Here is a 22,919-nt window from a genome sequence, read left to right on the forward strand (position 1 = left end):
CCCTTTAAGTGAAAGAGAGAGGCCGAGGCCAGAGGCTGTGACTGATGGCTGGCCTGGGGTTGGGGGTCATAAGCTAAGGAATGCAGGGAACCTCTGGAAGATGGAAAAAGCAAAGGAACAGATTTTCCCGGGGGAATCCCCCAGGACGGAGTATAGCCCTGACAGTATCTTGATTTTAATCCAATGAAATCCATCTTGCACTGCTGACCTAAAGAATCTATAAGTGGCATTATGCCTGTGACTATAGAGTGGACTGAAATTATGTTTCAGAAAAAATTAAAGAAAAAGAAGAAAGGAGGGGGATTAAGGCAGCAAGAGGGGGAAGGAGGGAAGTATAATTATTTTCTTAGAATTATACTTATGAAATACATGAAATCTCTTCTCTTTATATCAATAAAAAATTTTTAAAAGATTTTGTAAGCCAATAAGCTTGTTTGTGATCATCTGTGACAGCAGCCATAGGAAATGAATTCAAACCAGCCTGTCCTTCCCACTTCCTTAGTGGTGCCCCTGACTTATGGCACTGGAAAGCCTTGGTCAGCACAGTTCCAGCTGACTGCTAAGCTAGGAAGAGCTACCCTGAGGGTGTTTCTTATCTATACCCTCTCAGCCATCACCTGCCCATGAGAGCACGCCATCCTCTGATTCAGTCCCCAAATGCCCACAATAACCAGGACTGGGCCAGGCTGAGGCCAGGAGCTCAGAATGCAATCTTGCTATCCCACATGGGGGAAGAGGATGCAACTACTTGAGGCATCGCCTCCCAGGATGTGCATCAGCAGGAAGCTGAAACCAGAAGCAGACCAAGACGTGGACCGAAGCACTGCAACACAGGCTGCGGCATTGCAAACAGTGTCATCGCCGCTGGGCCAAACACTGCCCAAGGAGTGCCAATGCTAGTAACGATCTTCCCCAGTTTATTTTCTTCAGTAATTCCTCCTTACAACTCATCCTACACAATTTCACAAATGAAACTTATTCCTCAAGTAGAATCCTGTTCCCCTTGCCCACAGATGAAAATTTTCCATTGCTTCTTTATTTTTTATGAAAGGAAGGAAAGCCCTGTTACAGGCTGAGTGTGGGTCTTCCCCACTCTTGCCAATTCCTATGTGGGAGCTTTAGCTCCAGGATTGGATAGGGGCCTATGTTTGGAGGTGGGGCCTTTTGGGACATGATTAAAATAGACGTTCAGTTTTGCCAGTACCACTCGTTGAAGGGATTATCCTTTCTCCGATGTATTGTCTGGGCACTTTTATCAAACATCATTTGACTATATGTACTTGGATTTCATTTCTGGGCTCTCTATTCTGTTCATTGATGTATGTGCCAGTTTTCATGCCAGTACCAAGCTAAGCTGTTTTAATTGCTGTAGCTTTGTGGTATGCTATGAAATCAAGTACTGTGATGCCTCCACCTGGTGATATATTTGTTCAGGATTGCTTTGGTTATTCTGGCTCTTTCATGATTCCATATGAATCTTAGGATTTTTTTTCTAATTCTGCAAAGAATATCATTGTCATTTTGACAGCGTAAATTGAATTTGTGGACTGCTCTAGATAGTATAGACATTTTAATAATATTTTCTCCCATCCATGTGCAAGGGATATCTTGCCTTTTTTTGTGTCCTTGATGATTTCTTTCATCAATGTTTTATAATTTTTATAGTAGAGATGTTTTTCTTGTTTGGTTACATTTATTCCTAATATTTGGTTTTTTGGTGGCTATTGTGAATGGGATTTCTTTCTTGATATGATTTTTTAAAAACTTAATCTAGGGCCTGGTGCTGTGGTATAGTAGGTTAAGCCTCTGCCTATGGTGTGGCATCTAATATGGGTGCCTGTTTGTGTCCTGGCTGCTCCTCTTCCACTTCAGCTCTCTGCTTATGGCCTGGGAAAGCAGTGGAAGATGGTCTAAGTGCTTGGGCCCCTGCATCCATGTGGGAGATCAGAAACAATCTCCTGGCTCCTGGCTCTGGATCAGCCCAGCTCTGGGCACTGTGGCCATTTGGGGAGTGAACCAGCAGATGGAAGACCTTTCTTTCTATCTCTCCTTTTTTCTGTGGCTCTTGTCTCTCAAATAAACAAACAAATAAAAATCTTAAAAAAAAAAACACAACAAAACGTAATTTGAACATGGAAAGCTTATTAGGAAAGGCTGGGTGGGGTTGGAGGAATAAAAGGAGTTTGGATTAAAAAAATAGGGAAGCTGTCTGGGGTTCAGTATTTATGACAAATATACTGATATGTTAATAGGGGAAATGGGGTAGGGGTATATGGGAACTCACCATAATACTACCTCATAATTTGATTTGTAAATTTAAAAATAATAATAATAGATGCGATCCAGTTCAAACGCAGCCATTGGTGGGCACTAATCTAAATCAACTGGTACCCTCATTAAGAGCAGTAAATTGAATAGAGACATAGAGTTGGGTTCCCAAAGAACATGTGAGGGGGGCTGGAACTGTAGCACAGTGGGTAAAGCTACCTCCTGCACCGCTGGCATCCCATATGGGCACGGGTTCGAGTCCCAGCTGCTCCACTTCCGATCCAGCTCTCTGCTGTGGCCTGGGAAAGCAGCAGATGGCCCAAATCCTTGGGTCCCTGCACCCACATGGGAGACCCGGAAGAAGCTCCTGGCTCCTGGCTTCAGATCAGCGCAGCTCCAGCCACTGTGGCCAACTGGGGAGTGAACCAGTGGGTGGAAGACCTCTTTCTCTATCTGCCTCTCCTTCTCTCTCTGTGTAACTCTTTCAAATATTTTTTTTTTTAAACAACAACAGAAAAAGAACATGTGAGGAAACCATCTAAAACTCATGGAGAGAGGTTTGGGAAAAACCCAATCTGCTGACTTTCACCTTGGAATTCTGGTCTCAGGAATTGTCAGGGAATAAGTTTCTGTGCTTTAAGCTGCTCAGTCCGTGGTATTCTGTTACAGAAGCCCTAGGCAACTAGTAAACATTCGTCCAGGTATTAACCCTTACCTGATTTTCCAGAAATGCCACAAAAAAGAGCTTTTCTCCATATCCAGGAGTCCCTGGAAACTCCTGCCCCTATGCCTTGCCTATGCTGACTGTCTCACCTGGTGTGCCCTCCCCGTGCCACCTGACAGATCTAGCTGGGTGACACAGCAGACTACAGTGGAGGGACACCAGGGTGAGGATACAGTCCTAGGTTTCAGGTCCAATCCTGTGAGCTACTAATCCTGGGATCATAAACAACTTGCTTATATTGGTTTCTCAAGGCCTCAGTTTTCTCACTCCTAAAATGGGTATAATGATCCCTTTGAAAGTCAGAGGGCTGTGATAAGGCTGTGATGAGCTCATGTGAGAATATCTTCTGTTCATTTTGAAGTGCGATGGATGTGTAAGGTATCCCTTCTCTCTTACAAGGCACCACTCAGAAGCCACCTCCTTCATCAAACTTTGGTCTTTTCAAAGCCTCTTAAAAAAGTAGGAATTTTGATCATGACGTCTACCCTTTTACATTTTGATTTGTCTGAAACAATGGTCTAGAGTGCAGTTTTTGTCGTCAGACAGACCTGGGTTTAGCTCGGTCACATGTCAGTGGCAGGACCCTGGGTGCATTAACTTTGCTGGGCTCTGGTTGGATCCATCCGTGAAATGCGTATTGTTGGAAAGGTCTACCTCACAGGGTTTATATGAGGACCAAATGCGACATCTGCACAGGAAAGTTGTTCAGTCACCGGCAAGCTTGTCCATCGCCCGCCTCTCTCCCGGAGAGTTCAGACTGGTGTCTGTGTGTCCTTGTGGACTGCCCTGGCATTTACACAGCCCCCCAACACGAGACCCCCTGAATGAATCAAGTATGTTTGTTAAGAAAAGCTCGCAGACGCAGTGAGAACCGTCCAGGGAGTGACAGGCCGAGCCTTGAAAACAGCAGCCGGGGCTCTCCGAATTTCAGTGCTGCCTGAGAGTGAAGGCAACAGAATCCCAAGAGCGAAGGGGATGACTCCTCACGGATGGGCGACAGGAAGAGGATTATCCGCCCCACTTGTGCAAGATTTGGGTCACCAGCTTCCTCAAGTCCATCACTGTCATTCCCAAGGTCCCTTCTCTGAGGAAACTGTTGCTGTGCTCAAGAGACAAAATCCACTCTCCAATCATCCATCTATTAGGATCTAATCACATATTCACTGCCAAAGCCACATGCTCAGGGAAGTGAGTAGTGGGCTTAGGCAGGGTCCTCACAAGGAGCAGGACTTGCAAAGGAGACTAGTGAGCCCCCCTCCCCCCCCCCCCCCCCGCCGCCGCCAAGGCACGCAGAGCAGGTGGAGCTGGGCTGGAGGATGGGTTCAAGCTGGATGGGTCTGAATGAGGAGGGGAGTCTGGCTGCCGGGCCTAAGTCCTGGTAGGAGCAGCGGCCCGGGAGTCCTCCCACCCCAGAAGGGAGTGCTCCACACACGTGGCTCACAGGTACTTACCATGCTCGAGTGGACCGTAGCCTGCTCAATGTACCTTGCAATGCCTGTGACGAACGCATTCCTGTCCTCAAAGTTTGTGTCGAAGTTAGCCTGTGAATTGGAAGATAAGGGTAACTGGTTGCTGGAAAACAGGCCCAAGTGGCCAGGGAGCAACCAACCGCCCACAACCCCTGCAAGCTCCTTGCAGAGACTGACTTTGTGTCCCCCCCTTATCTCACTCCCATCTCACAACCACGAGGTGGCGAAATACAAAGCTGTAACACTGCAGACCTATCATGGCCATAAATAATACGTTTTAAGTTACAAATCTATAGTAAGTTTTAAGTTCAAAAGACAACATATAGATCAATATACCTAATTCCCTTTTGGTAAAAACACACTAACACCTTTATGTATACTTCTAGTTTGTACTTTTGATTTCTACTTCTCTGTATTAACATGCAAGATGTAATTAAAAAGTGAATCCAAGTTAGAAGATGTTAATATGCTGAGCTTATGAACTGAACCTTCCAGCACATGCTTAACACATTTAGCCACAGACTAAGACTGGTACCATATGATGGACTTACACTTAAGGGTACTTAGCAGCCCAAGAACCTTCAAAATTTCAGGTTCAGCTGAAACATCGCAGTAGGCCTAACAGGGCCTACTCGCCTGGCACTCTCAGACAGGGGTTACTTGCAAGGCTGACTCCAGCGGTGAGGACATTCTCCCCTCCCCCCACGCTGACGGGATCCTGGTGTTGAGCACTGGAGGGCAGTTTCTCTATCAGAAGATCTGGTCTCAAGCCACAGCAAGCTACTGTGCTGACTGCTGACTGCCAAGTGCTCTTCTCAATGCATGAAGGGAAAGTCATTCACCCAGGCAGGCTCCAGGGGGTACTAAATTGCGATATTTAATTCATGAGGTCAGAGCTGCCAAAACCTTAGTTAGTGCAGCAGCAAGAACCTCTGGGAAGGTATTCAGGGTCAAAACAGATCAATAAACCCTCCCTGGGGCAGGGGACGGATGCTGGTGTACAATGACTAGCTCATCTCTCTCTCAGCTCCAGGAGTGCACAGGGACTCCATCAGCTCTCGACGTTTCACCTCCTGGATGCAAAATTCCCCTTCTCTGGGCCTCCAGGGCCGAGCCACCTAGGAAGCTCAGAGTTGCTCTGCTATTGTCATTACCTGGTACATGATGGAAGAAGGCGGAGGCTCGATGCATGGCTGCTGGTCGGGGAGGGGCAGCTCCTCCAGCAGGTCCACGTTGGACAGGGCATCTTCCAGGGTGACGTGGGTGGTCATGGTGGCAGCTTCTGTATTCCACACTAAGGGGAAGGAAGAGGAAGACAATGGAGAATCTCAGAGACCTCCACACATTCCTCTGAACTTTGCCCTGTCCTGACTCCTGCAGAGAATAGAAGGGGTTACCAAGCAGGCATGTCACATCTTCACAAGGCGCCCTTAACCTGCACCTTTCTGATTTGAAGGTCTCTTTACAGTTGACAAAGAATTGTTTATGATCCTGGCATAGCCTCACCACAACCCTCCGAGACTGAAAGGCAAGATGGCATTCTCTCCATAAGATCGATGAAGAGAAAGGCCAGCTCTGTGGCATAGAGGGTAAAGCCACCGTCTGCAGTGCCAACATCCCATATGGGCACTGGTTCAAGTCCCAGTTGCTCCGCTTCTGATCCAGCTCTCTGATGTGGCCTCGGAAAGCAGAAGAAGATGGCCCAAGTCCTTGGGCCCCTGCACCCACATGGGAGACCTGGAAGAAGCTGCTAGCTTCTGGCTTCAGATCGGCACAGCTCTGGCTTTTGCAGCCATCTGGTGAGTGAACCAGCAGATGGAAGATCTCACTCTCTCTCTGCCTCTGCCTCTACCTCTCTGTAACTCTGCCTTTCAAATAAATAATCTATAAAAAATAAGATCGATGAAGAGGCATGGCTCCGAGAAGTTCTGTGACACCCATATAGTGCCATGAACCAGGTCATAGGTCCTCAACTCATGCTGGACACTAAGTCATGGGTCAGGGTCAATCCTCTCCATTCTTCTGTTCTTCATAGGATATTTACCAGATCTGCCCTTAAATTATTACACAGCACAAATATCCACAATCATGACAACAACCAACTGGAAACTGGAATGAGTCTTATAGATAAACAGATCTGAAACTAAAAGAAGTCAATACTTGTGCATCAATTGTATTTGCAAAGGGGGAAGAGTCATTATCCTCCTTGGTGTGGGTATGTTCTCCGGGTCCTAGCAAGCAAATCATCCCTACGTGGCTATCTTTGTGTCTTGGACCCATGAGGAGTACAGTTGCTTGGATGGGGACTATGCAGCCAGTGAAGCTAAAGAGGATGTGAACAGCACAGTTACTCAACTCTGAGTTAATTGCTGTTGTAAGAACTCAGTTCCAGGGCTGGCACTGTGGCGTAGTGGGTAAAGCCACCATCTGCGGTGCCGGCATCCCATATGGGTACCAGTTCAAGTCCCAGCTGCTCCACTTCCAATCCAGCTCTCTGCTATGGCCTGGGAAATCAGTAGAAGATGGTGCAAGTCCCTGGGCCCTTGCACCCACATGGGAGACCTGGAAGAAGCTGCTGGCTCCTGGCATTGGATTGGCCCAGCTCTGGCCATTTGCAGCCATCTGGGGAGTGAACCAGTGGATGAAAGACCTCTCTCTCTCTCTGCCTCTCTATAACTCTGCCTTTCAAATAAATGAATAAATCTTTTTTAAAAAAAAGAATCAGTTCCTACCAAACATGTACTTTTTTTTTTTTTAAATGAACATATCTGGAATTTAGATCATAAAACAGCTTCCCACTGATTTCTTTGATAAATGATACCTGAGAAGGCAAATTCACAATTATAATATGATGCGATCAGAAATCAATAATGCAAATTACAGCAGGAAAATCTATGTTCTTGAAAATTTATAAAACAAAAACAAACTTCAAGGTTATTCACAGGTAAAGAATTAAAGGACAAATGATAAAATACGTAGAACTGAAAGAGAGCACTCATCAGTATCTTCACTACGTTTGGTGGAAATTAAGAAAGGCAGAACTCAATGAGCCTAAAGTTACAGTCAAATATCTAAAAAAAAAAAAAAAAAAAAAAAAAAAAAAGAACAAAAATTAACCCAAAGAAATGAGAACAGAGGGACTGGGAGTTAAAAAGCAGAGGTAAATTCAGGACAAAACAGAATAAAACAAACAGTAGAGGTGAACAAATTAAAAATTTAGTTTTATAAAAATACCAATAAAGCTAACACTTTAACACATTCCAGTAACAAGGAAAACAGCCCCTACGCTGGTCCAGGGCCCTCTCCTCACCCACTCCACCAGCAGGGGAGACGAGACAAGCTTCAGGGCTGTAACCGTGCCTGTGAGCAGCGGTGCGATTGTCTTGTCAGGAAGCGCTGCATCAGACACGGCAGATAAAAGGGCCCGCTGATGTGGGACGCTGGGGCAGGGGCGCAGATCATACCCGAGGTCATGTTCTCCATAAACCATTATCTGGGAGGGCAGACGGGGGCTGAGCCTTCGCCCGCTGCCGAGTGGCTCACGACGAGACGATGCACGCTTCACTGAGCTCCCGGACACCAAGGCCACATCCACTGGGGGCACATCGTCCTCAGCAGTGACTTCCTCCCTGCCCTCTGCGGAAGCCTGGCCTCCCAGGAGGTTTCAGGCCCTCGCCACACCTAGGCCTCCTTCCTCTTCTCTCCCCTCAATTGTAAGCATGGTATTCAGGTCCACAGCCAAACCGTTCTCAGTCCACGCGAAAACTGGTCTTTCTTCTTAAGATAGTATTAGGTGCATGTTGCAGGAAGTGTTAATGATTTTCCAGGGTGTGATCTAGAAGTTCTAAAGTCCCAATACTTCTCTTCACTAATTCAAATGGTAACGAAACAGCTAACATTTCTCTAGCCCTTACTGTGTCTCAGGCACTGTACCAAGCACTAGACTTAACCTCGCATCAGCCTCATCAAGGTTAAGTACTTTGACCACTCTTCTTTTACAGGGGAGCAGAGGTTCAGCTTTTAAGTATTTTCACTAGGATCAGGATCTGGCACGTGGTGGGACAGGGGCTGCAACCCAGGCTTGTGCAGCTCCACACTCCACAGTCATCTTTATCAGCACCACGCTCTAATCAACTGAGCTAACCGGCCCCCTGTAGTCATCTTTATAATATACGTCCTCCTAAGCTCTCAGACACACACTGTGAGGCTCTGCTTAACCACCAGGAGGTTCGTCCCATAACCAGCTTGGCACTAGGTGTTTTCAAACTCTCTGCATTATAGGTTCTTGGTTCTGCTCCTGCCAAAGAATCACATATTCGGTTTAGTAAATACAATGCCCAGACTTCATCCAGAAGAGCAGGAAAACCACATTTTAAAAAGTGTCTTATTTCACTTGCTGCAAGAAAAATGCAAATTAAAATTACATGGGGATACCATTTCTCACTGCAAAAATCCAGAACTTTCACCACACATGCTGTTGGCAAGGCTGTACAGAATGGGGAGGCAGAGTGCTACAACCTCAGTGGGAAGAAATTTGCAAACTTCCACTTTATCCTTTCACCAGTAATCTAGGAGTCTATCTCAAAGATGCATCAACAAACACAAAAAGACACAGGCACAAGGCCATTCATGGAACTACCCATAACAGCAAAGACTGGGACGGCAAACATCCATTCAAGGAGGATTGCCTAGACAAATGATAGCGCCCCCTCCAGGGAAGTGCAAGGCAACTGCAACACAAAGCCAGGAATCTCTCCACATCCAACTAAGGGGTTCTCTCCAGGGTATGGTACGGAGAGCACCCTCTCATTTATCTAAGGGGGGAGGGGCTTACACACACACACACACACATATACATATCTTCTACCAAAAAAAAAATGGAGGACAAGTCGCACGCTTTGAAATATTAGTTACCTGTGGGGAAGGGGGAAAGGCAGGGATAGGGCAAGGAGACAAAAATGGAGGTTAGAAATCTTTTTTTTTTTTTTGACAGGCAGAGTGGATAGTGAGAGAGAGAAACAGAGAGAAAGGTCTTCCTTTGCCGTTGGTTCACTCTCCAATGGCCGCCGCGGCTGGCGCATCGTGCTGATCCGAAGCCAGGAGCCAGGTGCTTCTCCTGGTCTCCCAAGGGGTGCAGGGCTCAAGCACTTGGGCCATCCTCCACTGCCTTCCCGGGCCATAGCAGAGAGCTGGCCTGGAAGAGGGGCAACCGGGATAGAATCCGGCGCCCCAACCGGGACTAGAACCTGGTGTGCCAGCACCGCAAGGTGGAGGATTAGCCTGTTAAGCCACGGCGCCGGCTAGAAATCTTTAAATCTACTTAGTTGTATAGATTTCATTTTTAGCTCATGATAAGATCTTACAGAATCATACATTTAAATTTGAAAAGCAACCCTCCCAATAAAAAATTAAAAACTAATCTAAGAACACTTGGAAGTATTCCAAGTGATTTTTTTTCTTTTTTCTTTTTTTTAATTTGACAGACAGTGAGAGAGAGACAGAAAAGTCTTCCTTCCGTTGGTTCACCCTCCAAATGGCCTCTACGGCCGGAGCTATGTCAATCCAAAGCCAGGAGTCAGGTGCTTCCTCCTGGTCTCCCATGTGGGTACAGGAGCCCAAGGACTTGGGCCTTCCTCCATCCTCCACTGTGGATGCTGGACTGGAAGAAGAGCAACCAGGACCAGAACCTGGTGCCCATATGGGATGCTGGTGCCGCAGGTGAAGGATTAACCAAGTGAGCCACGACTCCAGCCCCCCAAGTGATTTTAAAATTTAGTTATTTGATTATGGATCCCCAGCAGGACACACCCTAAGAACAAGAAGTGTCAAAACAATCTCAACTTGTTTTCAGTAACATTTGTGGACTACTGTGGAGAGAATGTTTGGATGCATTGTGGGGTAAAAGAATTATGAAATGCTATAATTCTCTTAGCCTTGATGTTTAGAATCAGCTTTCCTTTAAAAAAATAATTAATTAAAGAGGAAGGGAAGGAGCAAGAGAGTGAGAGAGCGAGCGAGCACGGGCGAGAGGGTATCTAATGGTGCAAACCCCAAATGCACAACAACAGTGAGAACTGAGCCAACTTCAATCCAGGTCTCCTGTGTGGATATCAGAAACCCAACTACTGGAGCCATCACTACTGCATTGTCTTCTTTAGTAGGGCACTGGAATCAGACACCGGATCTGGAGCTGAACCCAGGCACTCTGACGTAGGATGCGGGTGTCCTAACGGCACCTCAACCCCATGGCCAAATGATCAACTGAAGAGAACTGGCAGTCTTGATATGGGAGAGAGGAGATTCATAAGCAAGACTGGAGAGACTGAATAGTCCCTTACCTAGGATGGTTTGACTTGTGATCTTGCAGTGTTACAATGATGTGTAAGCGATACACATTCAGTAGAAAGCATACTTCAAATCGTGATTTTTTCCTGAATTAGTGATACTCAGTTTCATACTTTTTCTGACACTGAACAGTAGCAGCGAGCTTAAGTTCCTAGGCAGTCCCATGACTATGAGGATAAGTGACATTCTACAATGTATTTTGTTGCTACGCTAGGTTAAGCATTTAAAATGTATTTCTGAGTTATGATAGTTTCAACCGATGATGGGTTTGTCATATAACTCCATTGTAAATTGAGGAACATTTATAACCCTGAATGAATATGAATTTGAGATGCCAGTAGGAACTTATAATTTAAATATATCTATATGTATATGCATTTTTATACATATGTGTATCTCTGCTCACTGAAAAGACCTAGAAACAATGACAAACCTCTGAACGATAGGTACCTGCAGGGTCCAGATTATGGACTTCAGGTATCATTTTCTACTAAGGGAATCAGTGTTTCCTGAGTCCAGGTCTGAGGCAGAAAAAGCTTAAGAAGGACTTAGAAGATCTTGCTATATAAGAAAGCAAGGAAGTTAGCTAAGACTGCTGCATTGTATATCATGTGTACTAACAGCAATCATAAGTCAAAAGCACTCAGGAGTCAACCTGAAGCAGATTTCAGTGGCCAAAGATGGGACAATATGAGCACCAATTAGCAGAACTGCCATGGACTAAAACTACAGCAAATGTGTTCAACTCCGTGAGATCATAAAACCACTGTATAAAAACCTAATAACTACTTTACTATGGGAGTTTACCTGGGAACCAACTTTTATGTTGAAAATTAGTATATAAAAGGAAAAAAGCAAACACTTAATCTGCTTTTCTTAAATAAAGTAAACCACTAGATAAACAGATTACAGAAGAGAAGGATGTTTATCTCCATGAAATTATTTTTTTCTGGGGGAAAAAAGAGCAATCAGAATATCCTCATTTTCCAATCCCAAATGAACAAATGAATATAAGTACTGATTATCAATAGTTGTTAACAGCACTAAATAAAAGCCACTGAGACATTATGTTCTTCCTTTATTGTTGTTTTTAAAAATTATTTATTTGAAAGTCAGAGTTACAGAGAGAGAAGGAGAGGTAGAGACAGGTAGGGGGAGAAGGGGAGAGGGGGAGAGAGGGAGAGAGGGAGAGAGGGAGAGAGGGAGAGAGAATCTTCCACCTGCTGATTGACTCTCCAGATGGCTGCAATGGCTAGGCTAGAGCTCAGAGCTTCATCTTGGTCTACTACATGGGTGACAGGGGTCTAAACACATGGGTCATCTTCTACTGCTTTTCCCAGACTATAAGCAGTAAGTTGGATCAGAAGCAGAATGGGAGGGACATGAACCGGTGCCTATATGGGATGTTGGTATCACCGGGGTGGCTTTACCCCCTAAACAACAATGCTGGTCCCTATTACATGCTTCTTAATGAAAAACTGCATCATCACTTACAACAGTGCTGGACCCAAAACCAAACACCTGAATCTCATCAAGGCTTTATACCAATTCACAGGAAACACAAAAGAGCAGAAGAACACATTGTAATGCTTTACAGTAATCAAATACCATGTACGACAAACTCTCCCAAACAACTCCGTAAGTAGCCTGCAGAGAGGAAAAAAAAAGGGGGGGGGGAGTATAGGTTGTAGGAGATTTAACACACGATCACAGTGTGTCAACCTTATTTGGATTCTATCTGAAACAACCCACCATAAAAATAAAATTATAGGGGCTGGCACGGCGGCACAGCAGGTTCAGCCACTGTCAGCAACACTGGCATCCTCTATAAACAGCAATTCCAGTCCCAGCTGCTCCATTTCTGATCTAGCTCCTTGCAAATATACCTAGAAAAGCAGCAGAGGATGGCCCAAGTGCTTGGCCCCTGCCACCCATATAGGGGATCCAGATGGAGTTCTGGGCTCTTGGCCTCAGCCTGGTCTAGCCCGGGCTGCTGGGGTCATTTGGGGAGTGAACCAGTGGATGGAAGATTTCTCTTTCTGTCTCTCCATCTCTGTAACTCTTTCTTTTTTAAATAATTAATTAATTAGAAAGGCAGAGTCACAGAGAGATAGAGGCAGAGAGAGGGAGAGGGGTCTTTCATCCTTTGGTTCACTCCCCAAAGGATTGCAATGGCCAGAGTTGTGCCAATCTGAAGCCAGGAGCCAGGAGCTTCTTCTGGGTCTTCCATGTGGGTGCAGGGGCCCAACAACTTGCGCCATCTTGTACTATTTTCCCAGGCCATAGCAAAGAGCTGGATCAGAAGTGGAGCAGCTGGGTCTCAAACTGGCACCCACATGGGATTCCGGCAGTGCAGGCGGTGACCTTACCTGCTGTGCCACAGAGCTGGCCCCAACTCTGACTTTCAAATAAATAAAAATAGGTTTTTGAAAATATAGAAATAAAATTATAGCACTTGTGAGAAAACTAGAAAATTAGTATTGACTAGATATTCAATCTTATGAAGGAAACAGAGTCCCTTTTTAGGTATGATAATGATATCCAGTTTGATCCATAGAAATACCTATCAAATTATGAAGAACACTAAATGGGTTTCTTTCCACAGAATACCAGATGAGGGGAGAGTAACTGATACAAAATCAGCCACGTGTTGTAACTGTTGCTGTTACAGGATGCACATATAGGGGTTCATTATATTTTTCTATCTAGTTTTACATGTGTTTGAACTCCACCCCCATCAGATTTACATATTTTGAACCCAGGGTTTAAGTTCCAAGTTATTTGAAGTCCTTTCTTGCTTCCTACCTAGTTCTTTGCATTTCTCCTCCAATCTGGGTGTCTTGCAGCCTTTGCAAACTCAAAATACTCACTTGCTAGAATAGCCCTTAAGATTTTCCCCTTTGACACAGCAGTGCCTGTACACCTCCCCTGAAAAGAGTAAGTGAGCATCCCACAGTACATTAAAGGGTCTTTGTTGACAGGAGTGCAACCTTTCTTTTCTCGTTGTGAACACATAGCTTCTCTGATGGATTCCTGTGTGTCTGTAGATCATTCATTGCCTAAGGGAGCAGGAAATCGGACATTTTTAGCTCAAGTGTTGGCAGTCACTGCCAAACCCACATCAATCAAGCAGGAAAAACGTTCTGCAAATTTGAACAGAGGTGTACAGGAAAATAACCCTTCTCTTCTGGCCTGAGTGCTCAGCTGGTTATGCAATTTTCCAAATGAAAACAATTCTTCACATTCAGTCTATAGCCACGTGGCCATTTTGTCATTTTGGAAGAGAGATCAGCAAAATATTTTTAGATGATCAGTTTTTGAGGGGAGCATCATTTACAAATGCAGCTGCATCTTCTCCATGTGGGGGCATTCAAGCATCTTTGCAGCAAACGCAAAGTCAGTGGCGTCTTTTCCCAGACAGACATAACAGCATCGGGTTCACAGGTCATTTGCTTCTGAGAAGGACTTTAGGGACTACTCTCCCAAGTCTGAGTTGACTGCCGGACCTCAAATCAGAGAGGCCGAGTCCCAGAAATGCAGGGTAGGTGCTAAGGGAAACTAGTTTAACAAATGCAGGCTCTTTTTTTTTTTTTTTTTTTTTTGACAGGCAGAGTGGACAGTGAGAGAGACAGAGAGAAAGGTCTTCCTTTTCTGTTCGTCCACCCCCCAATGGCCACTGCAGCCGGTGCACCGGGGAGCCAATGCTGCAGGTGGAGGATTAGCCTATTGAGCCGCGGTGCCGGCCCAAATGCAGGTTCTGACATCCACACTTAAAATCTCCCTGTTACCCAAAGATTTGCATTGTCTTTTTTAACTTTCCAGAAGGAGAATGAAAACATAAGATATTTTAATAAAGTGGAATTCTAGGCTAGCACAGTGGGGAAGCCAGGGTTTTGGGTTCAGATCTGTCACCTGGCATTTACTAGCTACACAACCATAAGCACGGTATTGAAGCTCTCTGAACCTCAGTGTCTTGTCTGTAAAAGGGGGATAATGACAGCAGTGCCTGTCCTCAGTGACTTATTCTGAGGATTATATAAGTTTACCGCATGCAGAATTCTTAACACGGCAGCCAGCATACAGCAAGCACTCAGGAAACATTCATGATACAAGTCCAGATGACAACAAATTTAGCTACAGACTTAGTTCACTTTTACTTGTGATTCATGAATCAGAGCAGCCTGCATTCCACAAAATAAAACGAGAACTCCTATTGGGCAATAGCTGAATGGTGCGTTTCTTAAAGTGGGAACAGGGAAATCGAACAGGTCAACATCAGGGTTCTTCAGGTTTCTTTTTTGGAAGGGTTAAAGCAGAGGGGACAACCTTGTGTCCCAAAGCACTTGAATCTTGTGTTTTCTGGGAAAAATGGTCAGTTTTGGGGTGTTTCCTTTCTTAAACTTTCAGTTCAATTATGTGACACCTGGCATGAGTGAGTCCATTTTCTTTTTTTTTTTTTTTAAAGATTTATTTATTTGAAAGTCAGAGTTACACAGAGAGAGAGAAGGAGAGGCAGAGAGAGAGAGAGAGAGAGAGACAGGGAGAGGGAGGCCTTCCATCCGCTGATTCACTCCCCAAATAGCTGCAACAGCTGGAGCTGCGCCGATCCAAAGCCAGGAGCCTCCTCTGGGTCTCCCACGTGGGTACAGGGGCTCAAGGACTTGGGCCATCTTCCACTGCTTTCCCAGGCCATAGCAGGAGGCTGGATCAGAAGCGGAGCAGCCGGGACTCGAACCAGCGCCCATATGGGATGCCAGCGCTTCAGGCCAGGATGTTAACCCACTGAGCCACAGTGCTGGTCCCAAGTGAGTCCATTTTCGTTTGGTCTGGTCTGTTGGGGCCTAGTGCAGGAACTAAGTCCAAAATAATGCCCCCCGCCCACCTCTGGCCATAATTCTGTTTAACATTAGCTGGTGCATGGTCCATTTTCAAAAGAGCAGATGAATTACACATTGCAACAACTCTATTACACAAAAAGGAAAGCATTATTCCACTAATATCTCAATTCTGTAGATCCTTCACACTAATTTCTTCTATCACAATTCTATTAACTGGAAAGAGCGGGTGTTATTTTGCAGTTTTTCTGAGAACACTGTATTACTGAGAAGTAAATGCTTTCATTCAGGTCACATGATCAGCTAGTGGAAGAGGCAAGGTAGAAACGGATATCTTGCCTCCTAGCTCTATGCGTTTTCTTCCAGACCACCTGCTCTTGTGCCTTTTTCAAAGGTGCCAAGCACGTTTTTCCCCTGGTTTGGCTGCTTTTCCTTCTTCACAAAGAACAAGAGCCTGTCAAGCTGGAAAGATGAGCTGTCATCTTTGGGTTTCATGAACAGTATCAGGCCAGAAAATGTTTTCCTTATCTATATGATCCTCCAGCTAGAAGCTATATTTTATAATTTTTATAAATAAATATTGATTTTATTTTAAAAGCTGAGAAACAGAGACAGAGAGAGAGGCAGGGAGCTTCCATCTGCTGGTTCTCTCCCCAAATGTCGCCTACAGCTGGAAGTGGGCTAGACCAAAGCCAGGAGCCTGAAATTCAATCCAGGCCTACCATGTGGGTAGTAGGGACCCAACTACTTGAACCATCTCCTGCTTCCCAGGGTGCACATCAACAAGAGGCTGAAATAAGATGGCAGCTAGGACTCAAATTCAGGTACCCTGAAGTCCTGGGACACTAGTGCAGGCATCCCAAGAGAAGTCTTAATTGCTACACCAAGACTGCCTCCTTATATTTTATACACATGCTATCACTCTACATACACATTTACACATGTGTATGTACGCATATATACCAATCCCTGTTTTATATGTACACATAAATATACAATCACACAACACACACATGCATATATAATAGATGTATATATATAAGTAAATATACATAAACACAAGAATAAATAAAAGGCTTAGACCCTCTCCATTAAAAAAATTTCAAGGGATGGCATTTGACCAAGCAAGGGGAAACCCAAAGCAGGAACGTGGAGCAGAGTCTGCTGTCCCAACATGGGTGTAAGCTGGGGTGGTGGGAACTCAAGTCTGCTCACAGGATATGGCTCCACAGGTCACAGCGCCCCATGGAGCTGAGTCCCCTTCATATGTCACAGCCAGTTTCTTTACAGGTAGGAGAGCCAGGCAGTGACAAACTGCTTATCTATAACAATTCTGCAGTGTACCAAAATGGACCATGCAGCTCATTCTGAGTGGGCTGGGAGTGAAAAGTCTCACAGGAAAAATCCATTATTCAGTGGTCAGGTCTTGGAGCTTCAAATTCCATCTCAGACGCCTGACACCACTTTTAGGGTACTGCCTATACCAGTCTGTAAAATAAAGTCACAGGTTTGGAGATGCCTGGATGCTGAAAGTAGCAGCCTAACAGTGGATCATGTGTGGTCAGAGAGACAAACCACACAGGTGTAGGTGTCTAGGCCACTGAATGTCAGAGCAAGAACTCTACATAGCACAATGGCCTGTCACTGGCACACAATGGAGCCCCAACAAGTATCTGAAGAACTCTTGAACGATCCTAGAATTCAGAGACCTAGCAAAATTATTGTCTCATTAGGCAGCCTCTCTGATTCCTCCAAGAGCCCTTCTGGATCCACTTTCTCCTTTGGACCTCAGTGACCCAGTACATTTCTTTTTGCATAACATCTACTTTATTACGTGACTAACCACATTTTCTCTCCTATCGTCTCCTTGAGGGTAGGCACTGGGTCTAATCCAAGCCCAACTTTTCCGTGAACATGCATCTGTAACTTGATCAATTCTGGTTCAATGAGTAGATGACCAGGGAGCTTAAGACATCAAGAAAGACTTTGCTTTGTGCAAAACACTAACTTTATTTCTTATTTTTTTCACATTTAGGATTTTTATTTACTTTTCTAGTGGGCAATTTACATCCTTCCCTCACCCTTTCCTTTAAATTAGTGGACAATTTTCCATAATAAACTACTTAAAGAGAAGTTTTGGTCAAGAATGGAATGAAATAGCAAAAAAAAAAAAAAAAAAAAAAAAGAAAAAGCCTCACTGCTGCTTTTTAAAACTGACACTTTGACCAATTACAGTCAAACAAACGTGCGGTATCTACACGCAATCTGCAGGGCGGGCCATGTGCTCAGTGTTTTCTTGGGGCTGGCTTTCCCCACCATCCTGCAAACTGCAGAGCCGCAGGCAGCCGCAGTCTGCCATGCCGGATGGCGGAGGCTCCCGCAGCTTCACATTATCCGGAGGCCCTCGATGGAAGACTCTAAGGTCTTGAAATCCGAAATTGTCATGGCTCCATCGATACCAACTGTGCAAACTCCGCGACAGTCCTGCGTGTCCCCTTCATAGACAGACACTTGAGTGATGCCGTTCTGGCACAGGGTCTCCAGGCTGTGCTGCGGTCCTCGGTCGAGGCCCTCTTGTCCATGCTGCGGAAGCGTTCCAGGGCAGACACACTGCGCTCGATGCTCTGTTTTGGAACAGCCGGCTTGGAGACAACGGTCGGGCAGCTGCGGTCATCGTAGCTGAAGAGCATCGGGCAGCAGTCATGGCCGGCAGCCACAATGCAGTTCTCTGAGACAAGTGACACCCTGAGGAGTGGCAGGAACTCGGTTTTCAGCGTGGAGATCTGCACGCTTTTTGAGGCATCGGCAATGGATACGGTGCTGTCCGGCTGACCCGGGCCAGGTGGCTTCCACTGGCAGAGAAGCTGACCCCGTGGACCCAGCTACTAGTGCCACTGCCACCAAACTCTGACATCAGCTGGCCAAAAGGCATGTTGCTGCCCCAGGGTGTCCTGGCTGGCTTTTCATCCACTTCTTTAATGTAGGCAGAAAACACTCTGCATTTGAAGTCACAAGATCCTGCTGCCAGTAAAACACTGTTTGGATGCCAATCCAGGCTGAGGACTGGAGCATATTTATTGGCTTTTTAATGTGTTTGCTTACCCACGAGTCATTCTCAGACTCGAAGGAACAAACAGAAATGAGCCACGCTCCACTTCCCAAGGCAAATTTGTTCTCTAGGGGCGACCACTGCACAGAAGTCGCCGCACGGTTAATCCTCAGGATCACCAGGGTCGGCTTCCAGACACGGCCCATCTACCTCCACACATAGGCGTTGCGTCTGCCCCGCAGGTGGCCACGTGGTCGCTCGTAGGAGCCCAGTGGACACCTGTGATGTGTCCCTTGGGCTCCTTGAGTTCATGAGCTTTCACCCATCAGCTCCCGTTCTTTTTGTACATGTGCGCTTTGTGATTATTGGGACTGAGGGCAATCTCAAATGCCTAAAGCAGCCAGGGCTGGGCCAGGGCCAAAGTCAGGAGCCAGAAACTCAAGTCAGGTCTCCCAGATGGGCAGGGACCCAAGAACTGGTAGTGAGACTGTAAAATGCACATTTTGGAAAACGGTGTGCTAATGCCTTAAGGTGTTCAGCATAGTCATTGTGGAACCTCACAATTCAAGTCAGGTACGATCCCTGTTCCAGGCATGTCAGGTGATTGGCTCTAGTAAAAACTGATGCAGAGACATTATTTTTAGTGTTTTCAAAACACAGAAAGCTGGAGTTGAACTTGGAGTGGCGAATTCGCGGACTCTGGTCAGTCGATGCCAACAGACTCCAGCGGGCGCGAGCGGAGAACCAAGACACTAACTTTATAAAAGCAGGGCCAGGAAAAGAAATATAAATACCAAACAGTCATTTATGTTTTAGAAAGAACTTCATCAAAGTGATGGAAATGTTGAAAGTTTGAGCTCCTAAAGTAATCAGCGTCAATATTTTGTAAGCAGAGATCTACAAAATGAAGTTTCTCTTTGCAACATTCCAAGTCCTAATCTCGCTCATCTTCCCTCTATGACATGTGTACCTCTCTTCTGACACTTCTGGCTTCAGCATGGACTTAAGTATGTGCACTTCTATTTCTTATACTTTCAGACCCCAGAGAGGACATAAAAGCCTTCATTTTCACTTCTCTTGCCTGGGCTGACATTGCTAAGTAACAATGATTCTATTCCATTCTGCACTGAGTCCAGAGGCAGCCTCAGAACCCTTCACATGAGATACTAAGGTCCAGGCGGCCACCAACAATCAGAGTTTGCTCATGAAATCAAAGAGTATGTCCTCCCTAGAGTAGAAACATCCATGTACTAGTAACTCAAGGTATGAGACTACTTCTTACCCATTACTGAAAAGCAAAGACCTTAGCAGAGGGCCACGAACATCAGGCATTGAAGACAAGCAGAGTGAAAGAACGTTAGACCACACCTGAGTCTCCTGACAACTCAGGGGACATAAGATGACCTGAAGGTGACCATGTCGTCACTCCTAGCTTTCCAGTCTTCCTCCTTAGCTAGTAATAGCACAAACCATTTAAATCAACATAGAATATGAAGTCATGTCCAGAAACTACCAGTACAATTATTAAATATTTTTTTCTAAATAAACTTTTTTGCCACTTTATAAATATATTTTAAAAGGAAGTTTTATACCACAATCACAAGTATAAAACCACTACTGCTTGCCATAAACAGAAAAGAATTATAAAAAATAAAATCAATGAAAATAAGACGAGGTATTCTAAAATCACCTTATGCTCAGCACTGACATGTTCGCGAGAGGTTTCCTGGCGTGGTGGAGAACTGGATGGCTTGAGTCAGAATTCTGACTCTCTGCCGGTGCCGTGGCTCAATAGGCTAATCCTCCGCCTGCAGTGCTGGCACACCGGGTTCTAGTCCCGGTCGGGGCGCCGGATTCTGTCCCAGTTGCCCCTCTTCCAGTCCAGCTCTCTGCTATGGCCCGGGAGTGCAGTGGAGGATGGCCCAAGTGCTTGGGCCCTGCACCTGCATGGGAGACCAGGAGAAGCATCTGGCTCCTGCCTTCGGATCAGCACGAGGTGCTGGTCACAGCACGCCGGCCGTGGCGGCCATTGGAGGATGAACCAAAGGCAAAAGGAAGACCTTTCTCTCTGTCTCTCTCTCTCACTGACCACTCTGTCCAAAAAAAAAAAAAAAAAAAAAAAAGGAATTCTGACTCTGACAATACCTGGATGTGTGGCCTTGGATAGGGGACAGAACCTTTCTGAGACCCATTTTTTTTCTTCTTTAATCTAAGGAATGACAATGGTTCATACCTCATAGGATTTGAAAGCTAAATAAGTTAATCCATGTTAATGTCTTTGTAGATAAAGAGTGCTCAATAAACATAAATAAAATAAAATTAAATAAAATAAAATTTAAAAATAATAATAAAATAGTGTCTCGGGGCCAGCATTGTGGCGCAGCAGGTTAAAGTCCTGGCCTGCAGTGCTGGTATCCCATATGGGCTCTGCTTCGAGTCCTGGCTGCTCCACTTCTGATTCTGCTCTCTGCTATGGTCTGGGAAAGTGGTAGAAGATGGCTCAAGTGCTTTGGTACTTGTGTCCGTGTGGGAGACCCAGAAGCAGCTCCTGGCTCGGCTCCTGGCTTTGGATCAGCTCAGCTCTGGCCATTGTGGTCATTTTGGGAGTGAACCAGCGGATTGAAGACCTCTCTCTCTGTGTCATTCCCTAATTCTGCCTTTTAAATAAATAATCTTTAAAAAAAAACTATAAAAAGTTCAGGAAGATTGCAGGATACAGTATCAGCGTGCAGAACCCGAAAATAAAGTTAGGAAAACATTTTTACTTACAATAGCATCTGAAATTTACAATACTGTGGGAATAAACTTAACAAAATAAGTATATAACAACGTTTTGTAGTTTGCAGGTTATTTGGAAAAAAACAAAATTAGTATAAAACATAATTGAGAACTATAAAACATTCTTGAAAAGGTTAAAGTTTGAAATAAACAAGAAGATATCCTGTGTTTGTAGATGGGAATAGTAATATTGTTAAGAAGGCATGATGCTCATACTCATCTACAGATCCAACACAACCTCTATTGAAACCTCAGCTGAAGCTGACTTCTTTGCAGTTTACAAGGGGACTGACATTTTGGAACTACAGTTGAAGCTGCTGCCACCTGTGATGCTAGCATCCCATATTTGCACTGGTTTGTGTCCTGGCTGCTCTACTTCTGATCCAGCTCCCTGTTAATGACCTGGGAAAAGTAGCTGAGGATGGCCCAAGTGTCTGGGCTCTGCCACCTATGTGGGAGACCTGAATGAAGTCCCTGGTCCCTAGTTTTGTCCTGGTGCAGCCTTGGCTGTTGCAGCCACCTGGGAAGTGAACCAGCAGATGGAAGATCCATCTCTCTCTTTCCCCCTTCTCTCTGAAACTCATTCAAAATAAATCAATCTTAATTTTTTTTTTTTTTTACAAACTAATCCTAAAAGTCATGGAATTTGAGGGAGCAACCCAGAATAGCAAAAACAATCTTTGAAAGAACAAAAAAATTGGAGGACTCACACATCCTGATTTCAAAACTTCCTAGAAAGCTATAGTAATCAAAATAGTGTGGCATTGGCATAAAAAGAGACATAAGAGATCAATGGAAGAGAATTGAGAACGCAGACGTTAACTCTCAAATTTATAGTCAACTGCTTTTTTTAAAATTTTTCATTTATTTATTTATTTTTGACAGGCAGAGTTAGACACTGAGAGAGAAACAGAGAGAGAGTTATTCAGTGAGAGAGAGAGAGAGAGAGACAGAGAGAAAAGTCTTTCTTCCGTTGGTTCACCCACCAAATGGCTGCTACGGCTGGCACACTGTGCCAACCTGAAGCCAGGAGCCAGGTGCTTCTCCTGGTCTCCCATGAGGGTGCAGGGCCCAAGCACTTGGGCCATCCTCCACTGCCTTCCCGGGCCACAGTAGAGAGCAGGACTGGAAGAGGAGCAACCGGGACGGAATCAGGTGCCCCAACCGGGACTAGAACCCGGTGTGCCAGCGCTGTAGGCGGAGGATTAGCCAAGTGAGCCACGGCACTAGTCAACTGCCTTTTCAAAGAAATTTATTAATTTGAGAGGCAGACAGGCAGAGATACAGAGAGCAAGAGCAAAATCAAGAGATCTCCCATCTGCTGGCTCACTTCCCAAATGCCTACATGGTCAGAGATGGGCCAGAAGCCAGGAACTCTCACCAGGCCTCCCACCTAAGTGGGAACCCAAATCACCTGAGCCATCCCTGCTGCCTCCCAGGGTCTGCATTAG

The 22,919-nt window shown here is 45.3% G+C and overlaps 1 protein-coding gene and 1 pseudogene across 2 annotated transcripts in view; both read right to left on the minus strand.

The window, feature by feature from the left end:
- The window catches only part of CYFIP2 (cytoplasmic FMR1 interacting protein 2), a 129,496-nt gene that overhangs the window by 97,021 nt on the left and 9,556 nt on the right, over window positions 1–22,919 (minus strand). For both annotated transcript variants that reach the window (XM_062188771.1, XM_062188770.1), the window contains exons 2-3: window positions 5,616–5,755; window positions 4,444–4,533 (exon numbers count right to left, since the gene is read on the minus strand). In XM_062188771.1, coding sequence (XP_062044755.1) covers window positions 4,444–4,533; window positions 5,616–5,732 — 207 coding nt within the window. In that variant the 5' untranslated portion in view covers window positions 5,733–5,755. The remainder of the gene's footprint in view (window positions 1–4,443; window positions 4,534–5,615; window positions 5,756–22,919) is intronic.
- On the minus strand, window positions 18,027–19,285 carry LOC133758516 (actin-related protein 2/3 complex subunit 1A-like; annotated as a pseudogene).

Source organism: Lepus europaeus, chromosome 4 (assembly GCF_033115175.1).
Source record: "Lepus europaeus isolate LE1 chromosome 4, mLepTim1.pri, whole genome shotgun sequence".
Lineage (NCBI taxonomy): Eukaryota > Metazoa > Chordata > Mammalia > Lagomorpha > Leporidae > Lepus > Lepus europaeus.